The sequence below is a fragment of the Corvus hawaiiensis genome, chromosome 9 (assembly GCF_020740725.1).
Source record: "Corvus hawaiiensis isolate bCorHaw1 chromosome 9, bCorHaw1.pri.cur, whole genome shotgun sequence".
Taxonomy (NCBI): domain Eukaryota; kingdom Metazoa; phylum Chordata; class Aves; order Passeriformes; family Corvidae; genus Corvus; species Corvus hawaiiensis.
In genome coordinates this window covers 12,172,252-12,194,240 of record NC_063221.1, presented here as the reverse complement: position 1 = coordinate 12,194,240, position 21,989 = coordinate 12,172,252, and the positions used below count along the sequence as shown (strand labels likewise).

At 37.3% G+C, this 21,989-nt stretch overlaps 1 protein-coding gene across 4 annotated transcripts in view; it reads right to left on the bottom strand.

The window, feature by feature from the left end:
- Positions 1–4,607: 4,607 nt before the first annotated feature.
- The window catches only part of VAV3 (vav guanine nucleotide exchange factor 3), a 151,536-nt gene continuing 134,154 nt past the window's right edge, over positions 4,608–21,989 (bottom strand). For 2 of the 4 annotated variants that reach the window (XM_048312782.1, XM_048312781.1), the window contains 4 exons: positions 19,555–19,684; positions 14,275–14,358; positions 8,795–8,946; positions 4,608–7,086 (listed from right to left, as the gene is read on the bottom strand). In XM_048312782.1, the coding sequence (XP_048168739.1) occupies positions 7,045–7,086; positions 8,795–8,946; positions 14,275–14,358; positions 19,555–19,684 (408 nt within the window). In that variant the 3' untranslated portion in view covers positions 4,608–7,044. Of the gene's footprint in view, positions 7,087–8,794; positions 8,947–10,779; positions 13,738–14,274; positions 14,359–19,554; positions 19,685–21,989 lie in introns of those variants that run through there. The other 2 variants (XR_007205352.1, XM_048312783.1) reach the window with 2 other exon arrangements.

The following is a 21,989-nucleotide window of genomic DNA, read 5'->3' as shown; positions in this document are numbered from 1 at the left end:
TGGTATACATTTCCATGAGATTTTGGTAAACACCAGCAGCTGACTGAAGCATTGCACAGCTGCAAGGCAGTTACAGAAAGGTAGTACAGTAGGAGCTCCAAAAGAACACGTGATGTGTATCTCGGGCATCTCTAAGTCCATATAAACTATCCCTGACAGACATTTAGCTAACCACATCTGAAACACCTCCAGTGCTGGAGGTACCACAACTTGCCCAGACAATTTTGTGTCTATGTAGCTTGCTATTCAGAAAACTCTCCTAAAAACTGAATCTCCTTTCTTCAGTTCAAGCTTGGCTTTTGTTACTATTTACACTGACTAGGAACTGAGCTAATTAACTGAAATGACTAGGACTGAACTAAGAGTTTAGTCTCTTAAGTTATGTAAAACCTTTCAGTTATTTAGATGCTATTGCCACACTCCCCTTAGCCTGTTCTCTAATTCCATTCAAATAATTCCAATTTCCTCACATTTGTTAGTCTCTTCAGGAATATTTTCAATGAGAAACTGTATCCTATACAGCATTTAGTGGCCAAAGCTGGACAAAGCACTGAAGTGGTACCTTACCAGAAATTAACTAAATTATTAATTCCCATTTTATAGATGATGTTCCCATTACTAGGCAAAAAGACAGTATTTACCTTCTTCACAGTAAAATCCTGTCAACTTTTGTTCTGTCCATGGTTCACTTCTACTTTTTTCATCAGTACTGCCGCTTAGCCATGGGTTGCCCAGTCTTAACTGGTACAGACAGTTCTTTCCACCTGTAAATAAAACTTCATGGATATTTAATTGCATATTCTTTCCTAAACTACCAGTATATCAGGACCTGGCTGATCCAATCCTCCAGCCCACTCACAGCCCATGCTTGCATGATACCACCTCAAAGTATTTTAAATATATTCTAGACAAACCCAAAAAGTATTATTTATCAAGAATTTTTTGTGGGGAAATGTAGATTTGAAAAGGACATCCCTGAACATGGTATCTTAACTCCCTAGAGACACACTGAGACCATCAGTGACTTGAAAGGAAAGAATGTGCAAGCTGGGAACCATTGCTTTTGGAAGTTTGTGTTTTCTAAAGCTATGTGGCTCTTCAGTGTAGCATATAAAAGAAAAAAATGTGATCAAATACTTTCTGTAGCAATCTTCTGTATACCTGTATGTATGTGTATATATATATATACATACACATACATACAGGTGACAGGATGACTGGTGACAGGAAGACTAAACCTGCATTCCTGTATTCAGAAGAATTTACAAAAAAGGTATGCTCCCTTTGTTTAGATTTCTACAGTTTGATTTTCCACATCCTACCATACTGATCTGGAGATCAACTGGCCTCTTAACCATCAATCATCTGATTCCCTGGGAATGGGGATCATTACCTGGTCCCATGCACATGTTTACATTAATACACAACTGTAAAAACCATAAATCTCTTTTTAAAATCAAGTGTCAAACTGCTATTGCATCCTCTACTTGCAATTGTTCTTGAGAACAGAGCAGCTGATACAAAAGCTAATAAAAGTCCCATCCTGCCCTTTCCCAAACAATAAAAATTAATACTACAAAAACAAAAACCAGGCATGACTGCTTTTATGATCTGCCTGTATTTTTCTTCTCCCCACACGAGTGGTGTAAATACTTGCGGGACTTGTACCACACCTCAGCTGAACTTTATAATGGGGAAGGGAGAAGAGGTAGGTAAGATCTTTGTACATACCCAGGTAACTGAGTATGGTGGGGCTCTCCTGGCACATTCCACATTATTAATAGCTACAGGCTACCAGGTTTACTAATAGTAAAACTACCAGAGAAAAGGTTTCTTCAATTATATGTATTTCCATTAGCCTTATGCACGAATAAGAATTATAAATCTAGAAATAATACTGTGTGTCCTTGAGGAGACCTTTTAACTGCTTTGGGAAAAAAGACAACTAATTGAAAACAGATTTAGAGAGTTATCTGGTAAGACCAGGACCAAGTGCAGGAGTCCTTGATTAGGACCACATTAGCAAATGTTTTCCCACACAGTGACATAAGAGAATTTGTTTCCAATCCAATGCTATCATATAGACATATAATACTTTGGGCAATCATTTAGAGAAGTTACCACATACCAGGTTGTTTCTAACACATATGGTGTGGTATCAACTTTTTACTTCTTGTTTTCTGGTCTCCTCTATTTCTGTTCTTCCCAAAGCCACATATTACACTACCAATACAAAAAAACTCAGTTCTGAAAGAAGCAAACCAGCCTGGTGCCCCTTGGTAAACAGCCACCTCTGAACCAGCCATTTCTTGTATCTGTAAATTTACTTATGGTCAGATTACATTTTAAAATGAACTCACATATTTTCCAAAAAGCAGATTTATCAGGTAGGAAATTGTAACCCAGAAAAAAAATCACCAATAACTCAAATATTCCAGGAGGCTTATTAAATAAAATCTAACTTCACAGTCATGTAAGCAGCAGAGATCCTCATAATGAATGGGCAGAACACACTACAGCAGATCAGGAATTATAAAACTAAATTAGAAACCCAAATTTCATTTGCTATAAAAACAAACGGCTCTTTGTTCTTCAAAAGGAAGTTGCTAAGATAATGCTATGAATCACCCTTCTGCAGTCAATTTCTGAAGCTTAATCCTTTCTATATTTCTTGTCACTAATTATAGATGCATCATACATTTCAGCATTTCGTGAGAAAGTGGCTATGATTAACATCTCATCTCACAGCTTTAGGAAGCTTAAACTCAAAACTACCCCTCCTCCATGGAGTGGACACGGAGGAAAGAGCAGAAATTCCATGGCACATTTCACAGCTTGGCTCCTGCTTCGTGTAGTAGCTTGGGACAGGACCGTGCGTTACACACACAAAAACACACGCACAGAGCATCCCTGCCTGGCAGTTCCCTTTATGCCTGTACTGGGTGTGCCCCAGATGGTGCTGACTGCCATCATCCGAGCTCTTACAGCCCCCTGATTTACATCTGCAACAAAAACAGTGCTGACAACACACTGAGGGTTTAGCTCTTGGTGATCAAGGCTTTCTCTGTTTCTTACTCTGTGCCATGACCCCCAGTGAACAGAAGTTTGGAGGACAGAAAGTAGTAGATGACCCAAACTAACCAAAGAAATACTCTGTCATATAATGTCATTCTCAGCAATAAAATGGAGCAGAGGGAGTGCTTCCTCTGTCACTCAAATGAAATAAGCAGTGCTCGGAAGAGAGTAACTTGAATTTCAGAAAAAATAGTAATGTAAGGCTCTCGGCAGCCCGGTTTCCAGCAAAGAGACAAGAATTAACTGAGACAAATTTTTTTGAACTGAATATCAAAGTCAACAGAACAAAACCTGGGTCTGAGGCTTGGTATTTTGTATAAACAAGCACCACATTTTCTAGACGTACCTCTGTCTCACCTTTATAAATGGCTAAAACCTTGAGAATTGTCCTTTTCTTCTTCTTCACAGAGCATCTCAAGCTTGCCTGTGAGGCAAAGGGGAAAGGAATCCTGGTTGGCATAATTTTCATTGTCAAGGTAAGATTTTTCCAAGCTGAGATTTTCAAGCTTCCAAGCCTTACAACAGGGGGAAAAAAAAACTACTGAGAACACAGCCAGAGGTGATTCTTATGCCCTAATTACAGTGTTTTCTCAATTTCTCACCCATCAGAGGACACATCTCTTCTTGCATACAAGGGGAAGGAGAATGTCTGTGACTGAGTGTGATACTGTTAACAAGAGCATTTAATTGGGACACATTTTTGCATCCCACATTAGGTGTGAGTCTTAGTTATGTGATATGTTCACGGGTGACAGGAAAATTATGCCTTACATCTGCAGAGATGTGTAAATGCCTCATTAGGTTTAATAATTATCTGTTAGATGGGCAGTTCTGCAAGAAAATCTGTTACTGAAAAATGAAAGGGACACAAAAACAACACTGCAACTGAATCATTACTGACCTTGCTGAATTAATTCACCTGTCCAGAAATACTTTTATAAACACATTAATAATGAATGTTACATTGTAAAAAATACATGAATGGGCTACATCACAAAACGGTTATCAAGTAGCCCATGAAATCAGACACAGACTGTATTTTCAGACTTGAGCTCAGTTCAGCCTGAATTTATATGTTAATTCACATACGACAGAGGGAGAAAAAAGAAAAGTGGAAGAGGAAAGATGTCGTTGTGAAAGACTACACATAAAACTTTTTAGGCACAACTTCTTTTCAATCAAAAAAAATTACAAGTATCATCTTTGACAGACAAAAATCAATAGTATATGACTGATTCTCTACAGCTAAAAATATAATAATAAATTTTAAAAAAAAACTAAAATCACAAAACAAAACAAACCTCACCATCTTCCTGGATGCTGCACAAGGCAAATTATCCTGACAATAAAAAGTTCTCAAGGTAAGCTATACTATGCCACTTACACTGACAGCTCAGTTTTACAGCTAAATAAGGATTATATAAATCCTGGAAACCAAAACGGAACATTATCAACTTCTCACAATGAGAAGGTGGTGAGACAAATTAAGCACAACCTTCACAGTAGCAAATTACGCATCTTGACACATACCATTAAACAAAAAAATTAACCAGTTTATTATATTTAACATATTTACAAAATAGTACAAATTAAAGTACTGTGACTCCATTATTGCATGACAAAAAATAACTCCATACAGGCAAAAGCAGCACATGAAAGAGACACTCCAGAATATTTAGGAAGTCTTTGGTACTCAAAATATAGTTTAAGATGCAGCATTAACTCAATCAATACAGGGCATTAAAAACAGACAATGATATGTAGATTTATGCCACAAAAGTGAAGTTTACCTATGGATTTCATTCTTCACAAAGGATGACTAGTGGACTCAGGAATTGGTTAAAAGCTTTACAACATTTTTAGGATGGAGAGAATACTCAAAATGATTCTAAACCCAAGCTGTTAAAAATGACTGAGACATTTTTCAACTCATACTGAATTTAACTGCCTCTTCTCAGAACTATATGACAGTAAAGCACTAAACATTTCAAAGACCTAGAGCCTATTCCTCTACTCCTTAAGCAGGCAAAACTGGAAAAGAATCATCTTTGTCTACTTAAGGAATATAGGATTAAGCTCACAATAGACAATCAAACAGCATGGCAAAACATGATCAAAGACTGTATACTCTACACTGCTGTACACATCATTTACAAAATTTTTATGCATCATCTACATATTTACAAATGCTCTCAATTATTCCATCAAGTAATGTACTCAACACAATCACAGTTTAAATAATTTTGAGGTAAATCCTTGAGAAGTTAGAGCATTGGCAGAATTTCATCTGCAAGGCTGAATCTCTCAAGTCAAGTTTCTAATGAGAAGCTCCTCTCTTTCCCCTGGTCACACACTCCATGCCAGGTGTAGCAGATGGGTAAGACAGTTGCAGAGATGAAGGGGATCTTTGTGAATTCTCTGTGTTGTGCTTGATTCTTCTTGATGGCCAGGAAAGGCCAGAAAGAAGCAAAGATTCCTGGAGGCAGCCAAAGAGGAACCCAAATATGTACTAGTAGATTCTGCACTGTGGACAAATAGTGGAGATTATGCTGCCTGTAGCCTAGGAAAACACTGCAGTGTTAAATTGTGCAGTGTCCGTGCACACTAATGGCAAGATGCCAACAGAAAAACAGGACAGGCAAAAGCAACAGAGAGGATTGTGGGACAGGATGAATTAACTTCATTTAAGAGCTTGATTTTCTTTCAAGCTAGGCTTGACATTACTTAAATATTCAATACTGCACATCTGAAGACATCAGCCACATTTATTTTAGCTTATAACTACATTTCTGCCCCTCTATAATTGCATTAAAACACTGCCTCACCAAGCAGTGGACACCATTTTACAAGGCCTGATCTTTCAGCCTGGCTAACCTAGACACATTTTTCCTTGGGGATGTTCAGAACACTGCAACAAGACAACTCCCTCACTGAACTGCCATTAACATCCCAGGAAACAGGAACGGAAAGGGCAGAAAGAAGTTTGTAAGTTCTATTTGCATTCACAAAAGGTGACAGAAACTATCTAACTAGGAAAACACAGTTTTGAGTTGAAAGCATCAAAGTTCATCTGAATCGATCAAGAGGTAAAGATAAACACTTTTGTTCTTGAGAAATTACATCATCTTGCATTAGTATTTTCTCCTACAGAATAGGTCTGCAGTATTTATCTAATGTCATTGCTGAAAACTTTCAACTCATCTTGTCATGACTATCCTCCAGTTGCACTTTTATTGTCAGCTGCTTAAATGAAAAAAACTCACATAAAAAGGCTTGAGATGACAATAAAAGGATCACACAATTCCACTCTGTGGATGTTTTTTAAAACAATACACATCACTACACCTTTTTAGAATGTCTTTAAACAGATTGTCAGAAGATTTGGGCAGGACCTCAAAGTAGCCAATTAAGTAATTATATATGCATGAATACTACTCATATTTACTATGTATTTCCTTCAGAATGTTTTTAAGGGTGTAAAATGGTCTGTAAGTTGATATGTGAAGTAGTTTGATGTCTCAAAACAACCCTACTTTATGCCCACTGGAATGATTGAAATCTGTTTGCTGCATGCAGTGATAAGGAATAATAAGCCTTCATGTCCTTGTACCACCACAGATGTTAGCTAGAAAACATTAAATATTCAGCCATTGCTAGTACTCATGGTGTAGTACAGGGTGAAATGAAAAGGAACAAAGAATTTTGTTTTTCAGAGAGCTTCTGGGAAGGTGAGGGTTGGACTTGGTACTGATCCCCCCTGACGGCAAACTGGCAGCTTGTTTCTTGCACAGCTCTGGGTAAGGTAATATCTGTCAGCCCAAACTTCTGTATAAATCCCAACACTAAGACTCGAAGGTTCAGACAGACAAAAATGTTGCTGTTTAAATACTTAACAAGACCAGTAACACATTGAAGATATAAATTTTTACAATCCCTGAAACTGCTGGTCAGCAGAGGATAGTTTTTAATTCATTCGTCCTCTTCAACATAAGTTGATGGAAACCAGCCCACCTAAAAAGGGGAAAAGCAGAACAAAATAATACATGAGATGCACAGGGGTTTTTTTTAATGGCTGCACTAGGCACAACAAGGATGGGTCTGTTCAGTAAATATATTAATAAGATTACAAAGATAAACTTGGCTGACCTGACACAGTGAGGGTAAGTACCCTTAAGAAGATAGTAACTTGCAGATATGACAATTTGGAGACGAACACCTTCTATGTCACTTCCTCCTCCAAAAATCTAAAACACATTTGCACAGATTGGAAGTCTAAAAATTCAGAAAAATGCCAGGAGTGGAAGTAGTTTTACTACAGGCAGGATGCTGCTATTTTTTGAATGAGGAGTTAAACTTTTAACAGGCTCCAGTCAGGGTCCAGGGAATCCTCTTGTAAAGAAAACAGTGACTGGTCTGATTGCTTTACATGGAGTTGAATTCCACTGCCACCAAAACAGGTGTTACATATGACAGAACTAGACAGCAGAGTCTAGTGTCCTACACTTCAGAAGTTATAAAGTTACCTACTTTCTGAAATTAATGATGTGCCAAATAAGTATTATGTAAGATATACAGTGATACAATGTCATGTATTTCTTATTTTATGTATTTGCTTTCGGTTTTTTCAGACTTCTTTATAACTGAAGTCAATTTAACATTCATGAAAGAACTCAAGAACAAACCTAGAGCATGACTAGAAGGGGTAACTGCAGAAATTTTGTTTTAGACTATCTTGCCAAAATATCTCCAGAGGCTGAGTCTGTAATGTCAAGTCCAGGCTATGAAAGCCACCAAGGAATGCCAGCATGTAACAGGGCATCCTTTAGAATGTGGGCAGCTGCATTACAATGAGTTGTTCAGCTCTCTTCACATGTAAAATATATACAGCATAATGGCTATTTCTTCTGCTTCTCTATTTTCTTCTGGTCTAATTGACTACTATTTAATAAGCTTTAACCATATAACTTTAACATAACCAAGCTCATGTACACAATAAAAAAGGTTCTCCACATAAAGCAGTAAGTCTGGACATGCACTTCAACTGGACTTGCAACTATCATTTCCAGCTTCCAGACAAATCTACATTCTTCCACCTCACATTCCTTGACCCTGCATCTCACCACTTTAGACATGGAAACAGCAGCCTCAAATGTTTCTGACTAATCTGCATTAAAAGGCAGTAAACTAAGATTGAAACAGTAAACCCTTTATAGGTCAAAACTGAAAGTTCACTTCCAAGTCTCAGAGCAGAATGTTAAGTGAGTTCATAAAACATAAAAATCCCTGCTAAATATGTCACTTCATATGGGCCACATTTGTAGACATCAAAGAAGCAGCCTCCTATAAAAAGGGTGTTTGATTCCATTGCATTGTAGTCTGGCAGAAAGATGTGGAAAATCTTTCTGTGGTAAAGTGCTAAACAGAGTTCCACAGCACCAGGAACCTGACCCCAAATATCTGTCTGCAAAACAGTTCAAGAAAGGTCAACTGTAGCAGTGCTATTAATCCTGGTTATTTTCCAAACATATAAGCCTGCCCAAATATTCAGCCTGGTAGGTCACATTAAATAACTAATAATTTAGATGCTGGGAAAGCTACCTCGCTAGAGTTCTGCCTGGCTCCTATGCAACAAATATGAGAACATGTTCCATTATGTGAAAAAATCACTGTTAGTGAAGGCAGAAATGAGACACAGGAAAAGAAAAAAAAATAGCCTTACCCTTCCATTTACTTCACCTCTCCACCAGCCATTGGCACTCATCTTGGTATAAATTTTGACAACATCCCCTTTCAACAAGGACAGTTCTCGCATGTCTCGTGCGCAGAAGTCATACCTGGCTATGGCAATGCCTATCACCTTCGGGCTTAGCACTGAAAGGAAGCAGATGGTGGTGATATTAAGGTTGGTTAAATGAGGGCTACCAAACTACTGTAAATAGAAATACTGTAAAATATAAAACAAGGATTCCACAGCAACATACACTGGCATTCATTTTATGCAAAACATCTGCACTACAGAGATCAAGAAGATTTAAATACAGGCAAACGGTGTAAAAGTTGAAGGGATTTTTTGTGGTTTTTTGAATAGTCCTCTTTATTTTTAGAAAAAAATCAAACTAGATGAGCCATAAATAAAATATTCCCCACCCTGAGATTCTAAAATACATTTGCAATTATTTTATACTTGTGCTTCATAATAAAACTCGCTGCCAGTTATATGCATCAACATATTTTACAGGTCACTAATTTCTTTCCAAAAGAATTATTAGCATTTACAGTTGATTTAACTTTAGACCTCTAATGAAGCAAAACAAACAGAATAAGGTGCTGTTCTTTCAAAAAACAACTCCCAAGTTAAATATTAATGCACTTAAAACTGGAAGCTAACATCAGCATGAGCAAAAAGGCACAGACTTTCTACAGGAAGTGTCCACGGATCATTTGCCACAATCTGCATTAATATTGACTGATGTAAATCTATTCTTTTCAGGAGTTTTTTTTCTGTAAATCACCAATGAATTTGTTCTACAGAATTAAGGTTCAGTGAAATTAATACTTTTAAGTTTTAAGGTACATCAATATAGAAGAATTTTGCCAATGTAAAGCCCAGACATTTTAAACAAAAAAAAGCTGTTAAGAATTTTTAAAAAGCAAAGGTGCAAAAAGCCTCACTTCAAAAACCAACCCCTCTTTCCAAACAGTTTTATAGGAAATTATGTGTCCAGCGCTGATGTAGAATGTCTAAACGTTCAAAAGAAACCCTCAAAGATTCCAATGTGAGGACAATGAGAGGAGAGTGGGCATGGCCTAGCAGATACAAGACCTTTGACTTGAGCACTTTAGAAAGAATATCTGCTACTCTATGGCATTTTGTAGTAAGATTATTTGGTCAAGGCATTTTTTAGCTTTTTTTTCCATGAATACAACTTTTTCCCATGTAAATTACTGTAAAAGGAGTTCATGAGCCCAGGTAAGCTTTCTACTGAAAAGATTTCAGAAGAATTCATAAGATCACGATGGATGACTTGGTATAATGTACCTAGAATCATCTCTCTCCTCAGAACCCTTCCAAATTTCTTAGAAATGCCCAATCTTCATTAGGAAATGCCATTAAGATTCTAGTTTAGCAATGCTCTCAACAATGTAATACTAAGAACTCATAGCTAGTTGCCTTTAATTTAAATCAGAAACCCAAAACATGGCAAATGAGCTGGGAAATCTAAACAGTTCAGCTCTGCTTGCATCTAAGTTTTCTTCTGACCCCACTGGACCACAGATACATAACAGTATTAAATATCTGCAAATCAATGTATGTTCAGATCTTAAAGAGAAAATACACACAATTTAATTTAAAATAACAAGGAACAGTATGTTTAAAATATTATTAGATATATCATAAAAATTGAATGCCTAAAAAATAGTTTTGACAACAGATTATGCCCTATTTTCTATCACGTCACTAAAGTTTAGTCCAACATTCCTGACTGCTTATGTAGAGTACGCTTATCGGACACTTGATAAATTTTGTAAAGGATGCCATATAACAGAGAATCAACCTCTAAATTCATTGCTTATATTGATGTTGCAAAAATTTAGGTGATATATTAAGCACATTAAAGTTCAAACATGCTTTTTTTACCCCCTTAGCAAGTCAGATATAGATGCTACTTGTTTAGATCCTGACATGAATGTAATGTCCTATACCTTTTCAGCATTGCAGTAATCAATTTTACAGGGAAAGAGCACATCATGGGCAGCAATTGTTTTGGAGAAAGAAAAAAAAAAAAGGGCAGTTATTGATTGTAGGGTCAGTAACCATTCCCAGGTGTGCAGCAATATCACTGGCAGATTTGGAGAAGCATTGCAGGATGGAAGAGTGATTCTGGGGAGCAGGAGCAGAGTATAATTTCAGGTTCTAGAAAAAAGATAAAGGGGCAAGGAAAAAGATTACAGGAAGCAAAGACGAACACATTTTGGAAAATGGGGAAGAAAATAGCTAAGAAGGGAAGAAATGCATAGAGGAATAATAAAGAAGGAAAATAGCAAGGAAAATTAGAGAAGAAAGAGGAGCACACCTGGGGGAAAGGACAACTTCTAACTCTTTTTCAAGTCACAAAGCAGAGAGAAAAGGGAGAAAAATAAGAGAAATCAAAACCATATATCTTCAAAAGTCTTGAGGCAGAAAGTAGCAGAATTTAGATTAATTTAGAACCCAAGATCCATACTGTCAAATAAAAGTGAAGTTCACAATAGGAAATACATAAAGGGAAGTCAGATGAGTGATGGAATACAGGGAAATGACAGTGCTAATTTTGGAAAAAAATATTAACCGTATCTCTCTGCTGAAACAGTCACAAAAACAACTTGAGCAGAGACTATCAGCCCTGTCCCAGGATAAGTAAAACTTGAGGGAAGACAACACATGGAAAGGACCTCTGTACAGATGGGAGAGAGAAGGAATGCTGAGTGAAGGGCAGGAGGAGGACAGCTACAGGAAAAATGCAGGGAGACAATGGGATTAACAGCAGAGATCGATGGAAACTGAGGGCCCAACAGGTGAATGAATGTGAATGAGAAATTAAAGAGGGGGAGAAGAGAAAGTGATAAAAAAGAAAATAAGCTGTTGAGAAAGCAGTAATAAATAAGCCTTGTGTATTAGGAGGGAGATTCTCAGAGAACTAACTGGAAACAAGAGTGAGAAATCCAAAGGAGGTAAATAAAAAGTACATGTGTGAATGAGAAAAAGATGCTTTTACTTAATCTAGCTTTTCCTTCTGCAAACAGAAGATGATGACTACTGGGAACTATAATCGGCTTTGATTTACACTGGAGTATGCTGGACATTAACAGTGAAGTAGATGTGCTGCAAATGAATTTTAATACTAGTTTGAGCCTGATGAAGCATCTAGGTGCAAACAACAGAGATCACAGCAGGCTGGCCTAGCTCACATGCTTAAATTCCATGAAGGTCAATGTACTATTATTAAAGCTGTGAGTAGCTGTTTCTCTCTCCTTGTGCTCTGGCCTCCTCATAAATCTGCAGCCATATGCCCTGAGGGTTGCTCCTGTGTATTAGTTTCCATGCTTCTTGAAGCCGTGTACATTTATTTGTACATGTACTGTTTCACCAAACCTCAGTTCTGCTATCCAGGCACAGGCAGCACCTTCAGTAGTGCTCAGTAGTTTGTTCTCCTGTGTTACCAACTTCCATATCAGCAGAACTAAGCCAGCTCCAAAGATACTTTTGAAAAAAACACTTGTAATATCATGAAATACGTATTTGTTCTTTTAATATAGGCAAATTATTTGGCTATTTTTAAAAAGGTTTAACTACAAGCATATGAAGCAACATAGCTTAGCAATCAGAATACAACAGGAAGATAAGCTTAACTAAGAAGTGCAGATCAATAATTTCCTTTAATATTTTGTAACAAAATACTTAACCTGGCATATTGTGATATGCAAGACATTGAATCTGTACCTATTATTATAGTTATTACTGAATTTTCTGATACAGCAGTTTTTCATGTGGAAAAAAGGAATGTAATTATAATTTGTTGAAACCACATATGGGAATATGTGGGAATGTGTAGTGGGCTTAAAGTAACTGAGTGTTGATTGCTGTTCTATCACCTTAGGCCACTGCATAATTTTGTCCTCATGGAACAGATACCAGTTTCAGTAAGAACAGAATTTAGACTCAACTGGGCAGTTGAATGCAAGATGTCATCTCCTATCCTTGCCCAAAAGGACAAAAGCTCACAGGGTTTACCTTGAACAAAGGGCTACAACTTAACTCCTCCATGTTGTTTCAAATCAGGTGAGTGCTTCAGAGCGTCCGGCAAGCATCATGACCACAGGGCAAACAGCTACACCAAAATGGCTTTCTACTCATCTTTTCTACAGCTGTGTCCCTCTATAAAAGCAAATGTCAACTGGAAGAACACCTTCTAGCTCAGATTCTCAGTCGTTATTGTGACTACTGAAAAGCAAAAGTATCTGCCCCAAAAATATCTGTATGTAAAGGGCATAGAAATGGAAGAAACAACTGAGGGGCAAAATATCCAAGTGCCGTCTAATAGATGGAGATTGAAATCCCTGGGGTGAATCAAGAGAGGGGTCATCAGAGATGCTCTCAGCACAAGTAAGCACTGTAACCATTCTACTACTGAGCTGCCATCTACGTCCTTTTCCCCCCTCAATAAACTACAGAAAGCCTCAAGAATCCTTCTCAGAGCACTAAATAATTTGAACAGCTTCTGTGGGGCAGGTGTAAAACATACTGCCCACTGAGATCTTGATAACTACATCTGCATTTGTGCATGCTGGACACCTCCCTTCCCTAGTGCAAAAGCCAGCCCCAATCCTGAAGTGCACAACTCAGGCAGTGTCCTCCACCCCCTGTACACAAAGGTAGGCCAGTGTAATGTGAGCAAATGCTGCGTTCTCCACATCAGCAGCTCCTTCCATGTACTCCTCAAAGACATTCACCTTTCTACTGGCAAAATTCTTCTTCAGTTGTCCAGTGGTGCAGTTCACCTCTTTGAAGACCAGATCTTACAGATCAGAGCAAGTCATACCCATACTGATGCACTAATTGAGGCTGCCAATGGTAATACTTTTAGCATTTTTATGCAGTCTCTTAGTTTGAAATTATTGCATCTATTAAAGCCAGAGATGGTTAAATGGAAATAAAGAAAACAATATTTAGAAAACAGATGGGCAAAATTAATTAACAATGTTAACGCAGAATTTAAAGAAAGCATTCTCTACAAAAAACCCTACTATATTCTAAGATGCTACTGCAGTATGGTTTGCTGCAGGGATGGGACGAATATATTATTTACCAACAAGCAGTGAGATTTCCATGTTTGTGCATTTGAACAAATACATTAAAAATGTATAGCTCATAGATGTCAACTGCATGGCAAATTAACAGTCAAGTGGTCACTGATGGAGTCTACTGCAACTATTGAGCTTTGCAACCCCTATTCAAACTGCTTATTGCAATAAGCAGTAACAATCCAAAAGTTTAAGAGTTTGATTTTGTTACACTCCAAGAATAACATGTAATAACTGTTTCTGGAGTCAGAGAAGAGCTGAAGTATCTGAATCTAATGATTCGTCCCTTCCCTCACTTGCTCCACACAAACAACAGAAGCAAATGTAGAAGAAATATAAAAGCAGTAAAAGCAGTACCTGACCAGAAAGGAGTGGAGGAAGGGGGAACAAAGCTGTAGTCTGGAGGAGTTACAAAAGAAAACCCACAGAACAAAGAAGGGGCTTAGAGGAAAAAAAAAGAGAAAAAGAGAAAAGCAAAACAACATTGAAATATTGGCATAAGATTTAAATAATAGTTTTTTAACTATATAATTCATTGATAATAAGGAAACTAAGGTTCCCTACTAAGGATGTCTGCAAGGAAATTGACTGTAATAACCAGAAAATTTGGATCTCTGATTTAATTTTTAACAGTTGCATTTTTCAAAGAGTAAAGTAGGAAGAAGTCACCCATTTAGGGTTTCAGAGAAGCAAATCGTAAGCGCAGACTCTTGCAAATATTTTCGGATTTAACAGAAGTTTTTTTAATTCTTTGTGTGCCCCACTTCTTACCATTACAAAAGCAAGAACTCATGCATACATAAATCCTCTTGAGCCCAGCAAGACTAGTCACATGCCCTTAATTAGGAAATAGTCTAAGTTGAACTGGAGTCACATATTATGGCATGGAAAAAAAGTATGCATTTTGCCCTGTTAATCATTAACATCAATAGGAATTCCACAGCTAAACTACATCCTCTAAGGCCCAAACAGTACTGCTCACATTTGCCGTTTCCCTAACTTGCAAAAAACCCCTCGAGCAAGCAAACAATGCCTAGGCAGAACCAACATATCATCCTAAGTCCCTATAGCAGCTTCCTTGGGTGAAAGCCACAGGTGTACTTGCTCTATTGTCACCAAAATAGGGGCAATGTACTTTTAAATGCAAAATTTAGATGAAGTGAACTAGAATGGCTTCAAGTGAAGCTACAGTTTATTGATCTCTTTTGAAGAGGCAATAAGGATATATAGTGTGCATGTCTAATAAAGTTGGGATCTTTGCTCCCAGCCATGATTTGGAAAGGTACATTCATCTCAACTGGATAAATGATAATGTAGCTTCTAAATTATAGCTAATAATATATGTAATTACTGAACAAGAGTTTTCCTTCAAAAAATAGCAGGGTTATATTTATCACTTACAGCTACTTCTCTGAATTTATTCTTGTGGCTACACATGAAACACAGTAATTTTGCTTCAAAATGGCTATTTGCAGGAATGGTGACTAGAACGATTTTATGCAAGAATTCATGGTGGAGGTAAAGATACAGTTTTGTGCATCTTACCCGGATGACAATGGATACATTTGTGACAAGGAAACTACAAGCATAAATAAAGTAGGACTGATACTGTATTTTAACATTCAAACTATGGATTTAAATTAAAAAAAAAACAAACCACAGAAGTCCCACAACACAAACCAACAGCACTTTAGGTTAGTGTTTCTTAGGACAAAAAATCACACTCCAGGGCCTCTTGCACTCTGGAAACTCCCTTCTGATCCTTCACAATGATGATCCTTTCTCCACCTCTAACACTAAATGTACTATGGGATGCATGAGGTTACCTGAGGGGCCCCTTTAGACTGGAGACAGTAACGCCAAGTGACAGCTCTGAGGGGAATTGTGCTACACAAACCAAAAGGGCCACTTGACTTAAGAGCATTCTTAGAGGCAAATACTCGCCTTTATTTGTACAGAAGCACAATGGCAGCGTGGAACAGCAGCACACAGAACACAGCCAGGTTAGGTGCTATATGGTGGGTGGCTGGTCCTTAACTGAGCAGATTTTTATCCTAATTTTTCTCTCTGATACAGCTGGAAGTTTGGTTTTATGTGTCAAATTCTGGACAAGTAAACCTATGTGGGCAAGGAAATCCTACTAGGTTTCTACAGATAACTGGTCTGTTTTGATGATGGGGGTTGGTGTTGGCTTTTAAGCAGAAAGGCTGAATTCTTTTGATTCCTTAAGGGTTGGGATGATGCTTGCTTTGTTTTACTTTACTAACAGATACCTTTACACAGTTAATGCATTAAGCAGTAAGATGTCCTAACTAGTTAATATACCTACTCCCAGTTAACAGACGAAGTAAAACATCACTCAAGTAGTACTTGGCTTCATGAATTAGGTTACTTTAAAATCTAGATTTCATAAAGATTCAAATTTCTCAGTATGATTGTGCTCTGCATCAGCAAATCAGAATACAGTGCCATTATTCTATTCCAGAGAGTAATGTCCACTTTTCCTCCCTTTTTGCCTTTATTTCATCTACTGGCTGATCATTCCTGTAATCTAATGTAAGAATTATATTTTTCTCTGTAGCAAAACAAAATTTGATCATAGTGTGTGTGTGTCTAGAAAAGCCTAAGACTGAAAAATTAAGAATACATACCATTTCCCAAAAAACCTTCCCAATTAACTTGAATTTCTGTATTGACAAAAGTAAATGTCTGACAGCTTTTACAACCACATGAAAAGTGTACAGTGAATACCAGAACAACATGGGTGACTTCTGCAAGGCCAGGAGACTGAAAATCACATTTCTAATCCAAGTGTGAAGCCAAAAATTGGAAAGGCAAAATAACTATACCACTAAAATAGAGATTTTTATTCTAAAAAAATATTCTAAAAATCAAGTAGATGCTGAAGCAAGAGTCAAATTCCCTGAAAATTTAACAAGTTACAAGGTGACTTACTATGACTCATATTAGAAATTACAAGTTAAACGAAATGCCAGTTGTTTTTCTTTTCCCATATGGGTAAATGAAAACATAACAAATACAAAAAAATTAACATACTCCTTTCTCATTCTTTTCTGGGAAGTAAAGTCAATTCGGTATTGCCACTCAATTTCACAGCAGCTGAAAGAACTTGGCAGCAGAAAATTATAGAACTCTGTCAAAGTCTGCAGTGGTTCAACTAATATTTTTTGGAAATACCTTTCCCACTTGCTCTGTCAGCTATATACCCTAAAGATCAGCTGTTATGAAGAAAAAGTTGATGTCTTTTCAAAAGACGGCTTCATTAAAAAATCCAGATATGTGAATAGCATAGAGAAAAATACTGTGTTAAACCCAACTCCTTCTTCAAATCAGCTTCACACTGCCAAAGCCCATTGCATTCATTAGCTTCAGCCCCATGCTAGAGCAGCTGCAAAACTGAAAAGAAGATGGAAAAGTGCCCCTCTACCTCTTCAGCTACTTTGCCCGGCTTCCTTTCAACAACTGTTTTTCTTGCACTTGCTTTATGTAGGAAGAGAAAAAAAAAAATCAACTGTGTGGTCCTCACTGAGGGTTGTGAAGTAAACTCCATGTCCAATGCTGCCCCACATGACTTACTTGCTTCCTCTACTAAACTAAACCACACCCTCAAGTTTCCCAAATTCTTTCTAAATTCAGCCCAGCAGGGTTCACACAGCCTAGATTTTTCTAGGCTTTTCTTATATCAATTTGGTAAAAATGAACAAGACAGGTTAAAAACCAAGCAGAGTGACCCACAGATGGACTGTCAATCATGGACATTTTGGTTCAACAAACAAAACAAACAAGAAAACAACAACAAATAAATCACCACACTCATGGGGACACACTTTACTGTCCGATCCATTAAAGGAAGTGTCATTCAGAGCCAATCTAGATAAAGCAGCAGAATTATGGAAATCTATTAGATTTTACATGAGGAGTTTGAGAATTGGAAGGTTTTTCAGATCAGTTTGGTCTAAGACAAAACCCAGTTTCCACCAGCATAGTTTGTACCATTAAAGGGCGGATAGTTACTGTAGCAGAGGCACTTCCACACCTCCTTGACCAAAATGAGAGCCTCCACAGTCATTTCTCTTGCTCTCCCCCATACTGCCTAAAAGATATTGTAAAAGATGATGTTTTCTTTTATATGATGACTCAAGTTAATGAGGATGTACTATAAATCTTGTATCCTGTAAAGCAGGAAATGATTGAGCTCTTGCAGACTAAGAAGTTGGTGGACAGTATAGATACATTCTAACTGGCCAAATTTAAAAAAAGAAAACAATCTGGTTCTGCTCACAGTCAATAATAACTCAAACAAATGCAAAGTAAATCAAGCAGGACATGTCCTCTCACCAATTAAAGCCCAGCCCCAATGCTGTGTGGAGACGTGGGATGAGGAAAGTGCAAGAGATAGCAAGAGGAAAAGAGAAGCACGGGGAGACCACAAGCCAAAGGGAGAGGAAAGGACAGGGCAGATAAATTCACCAGGAATGGACATGTACAGCATAGAGAGGAGACAACAGACAGAAGTCCTGGGAAGCAGTGAAGGAGAACAGAAATGGAAAGAAGATGAATTGGGAGGTAGAGACAGTAAATGAAATGCCCAGAGACACACTGATTTCTTACAATCATTTGTCCTAAATTATCTTCACTTTAATTAGGGAAGTAAGAAAGCCTCCAAAGTTACAGAGATGTTATGGAACAGAGGCAAGCAAGTAAACAACAAACACAGCAAATGAAAGTAAGAAAGTCACCATCAGCATCACAAAGCCTAGACTGGACTTTCTGGGCTTTCACAGCAGTCTTCATATTGTTAAAATCCCCATTAATTTTTATTTTCCTCTTATTATCTGTTACAGTACCAAGATGCAGCCATTGTCTGCAGAACAGCAAACCTAATATTTGCTCTTTGACAGAAACATTATAGACTTCCCAGAGGCCAGCCATGTGGTAGAGGTTTTATCATTAACATTGTACCTGTCCATCTCCTGAAAGTCATGCTGCCTTCCACTTAAATTGTAATAGCGTAAATAAAGGATGGCACATGCACTGTAAGCCTTCTCAGTTTATTTCTAAACTTCAAAACTTTCTAATTGCTATTTACATTGCACAGTAGTTCATTAACTTTCAGAAGCTTAGTAAGTGGACTCTAAAAAACATTCAATGTTAAAAAACATGCATAAAAATAATTATGATATAGTAATTTTTTTTTTTTTTTTTGACACAATTATTTCATATTACTGAGATGCTACTTCATAGGGCTATGCTACAAGACTGATTTATTTAAATCCCCTTTTAAGGATTAGAAATTGTCACAGATATTAACACTTGTAGCTGCACATATGCAAATCTCTTAAGAAACTAGGCAAGATGCAGTTTAATCTCTCACCAGCATGTCTAATAGATTTTTTGAATATCGGGGAGATTTTAAGTTTGGCAGCAAGACAAGCTTGCTAGACATGTTTATAAATCTCCTGGCAGATCTGAATCTGCTTAGCTTCAAAAAATCCTAGCTAAAAGCATTGCCATAGTAATTGGTTATATGTCAGAAGATGAAGACATTCAAAGTACCTTGTCCTTTTAATATATATGTAAAACAGAAAGTAATACACAAAAATTTATGATCCTCACCATTGCCACCTGTTCTGTTACTCCTCTGTCCCGCTGAGTTTTCAGATTCCTTGTATGGAAATTGAAGAGTAGTATCCAAACTTCGAAAACCTTCTTTGAGAGAGTGGTGCTTGTAGTATTCTACAAGTTCCTTTCAGAAAGGAAAAATACTTTCATTGGAAATTGAAATCACATACTGTTCAACATTCTGGTGTACAGTAAATGAGAGTTTTATTATGCAAGTAACTTTATTTTACAATCCATCCAATAGAACATGCTTATTTTTTAAAATATAAAATACCCTAAAAATTGACAGCTTTTACATTGCCACCCCCAAAAAAATTAAACCAAACAAAAAAAAAGAAAAAAAAAAGAAAAGAAAAAAAAAAGACACAAGAAAAATCAGCTAAGTAAAATCTTTTTGTCAGAGTCAACATTTCCTGCTCCTTTAAGCCAGGCTGAGGATGTATTTGCTTTTCTGGAGTCAGGCAGAAGGCAAGGTCGGCTGTTTGCTAAGGATGCAGCAGTAAATGTCTCTGTTTTCTCAAATTTCTTCTGCGAAGATAATTGACGTTTATCTACAAATGTATTTTTAAAGCACACAGATCTGAAATAAAGCATATGGCTTGCACGTAAGTGTGTAAGTCAACAGCAACTTAATGTGCAGATACTCAGATCATGTAAAACTTCCAAGGCAGGGCAGGCTTGGGGGGTGTCAGACAGTGCACACTGACTGAAAAATCCAGCATTTCACTTTCTCCTTGTACCCAATCCAAAAATTTCATCTTTTGTGTGTGTGTGTGCACATCTAGATGAACATTCATAGCTACACTCAGGAATATTTTACATATAGATGCAAAAATTCATATATATAAATATAAAAGAATAGCTGAAATCATTTATGTACCCAAGAAAGACAAGTTACTTGAGTTCCTACTCTAAAGAAGGCAACACCTGTCAAAATGCTGACAGCTCATGCTATTCCTTTGCAATCTTCAACCCCTGCCATTGTCTGTTACATTTGAATTAGCCCTAGAAATGTCAGTATCACATAGTTTGTATACAGAGCCAGAATAAGATCAGAAGTGACCAGACAATTCAAAGCAAATGTACTTCAATTGATCCATTCAAATGTGGGATTTCCCTCTTCAGAAACGCAAGTACAAAGCAATGTATTTACTGTAAACCCTTCACTCCATTCCACTTACTTATATTTAGATTTCCAAAATCAGAGTTGACCAAGCCAAGCTTAGGTCAAAATTAGGAAATCATACTGTGTTTTATCATTTCCTTGGGGTGGGGTGAGGGGGGGGTGGGGGAAGACAAAACAACAACAAACAAACCAAAACAAACAAAAAAAACAGCACCACAAAAAGCCACCAAAACTTTTAACCTGTAACAGCCTACATCAGTGATACCTTAACCCCAGACAAACAAAAATAACTCTCTAATTATTTAGCCCTGTATCTAGTGCACAAACCCCAAGTTCTTGGTAACAGTCTGGAGATTATTTTCTGAACTCTGGAGCACTTCACTGTCCACACTGCTGAATATTCTGAAATGCCTTCTAAGGCAGAGGCCAATGCTAAGTAAAATCTACATCTGCTTATACCAGTTTATAATCACAGGCACTCCAAGTAAGCAGAAAGGCCAGGAGACTAAGAACTCTCTGGGCTTTACTGTTTCATATCAGCACAGCATACAAGCTACAATGTCAGCAACTAAAGTTTACTCCCATATCATCACTGAATACCCAGAAATTCAAATTACCAAGGCAACACTGTGCATGATTTGTAAGTAAGCAGCATTCAAAGTAGGATTTCTGGATAAATGGAAAACTAATTAGTATGAAACTTTTGTTATTTTTCTGCGCAGTGTAAGTCAGTAAGAATTATATTGTTTGGTAAAGGTAATTGGCATTCCAAATGGACAGATGTTACTTATTGGCAAAATAAGTAAAATGGTTCCAAAGTGAGGAAAAAGAAAAAAATCACTTCATGTTACAGATTCAGTTATTTTAAAGCTTAGGTTTTAAAACCATTCTTCCATGAAAACAGTTGCCTGACAAGTGGCTTCTGAAACATGAATTGCACAAATAACAGTAGCAAGCTTACGAACAGATGAGTAAGGTAAGCAGTCCGTGCCAGCATGGATGGGGCTCCTCAGGAGTCTGTCAGAGTACCCTGACTCACAGCAGCAGCAGAACTGACCTTTCACTGCACCCTGCTTTACACACTCAGCACATTTTAATTACTCTTGCAAAAGTTTTTCAAATGTACTATGAAAAGTACATACAAGAACTCTTCTACTTTTTTTACCTTCAAAGCAAAACAAAACACTGTATCACTGCAGATCACTACTTAACATTTCCACGGATGCTGCCTTTGTCTCGCTTCTGCTCCCACTTCTACTCAAGACTGCTTTTGTTCCTCTCTTCTTTCAGACACTGTTACTTT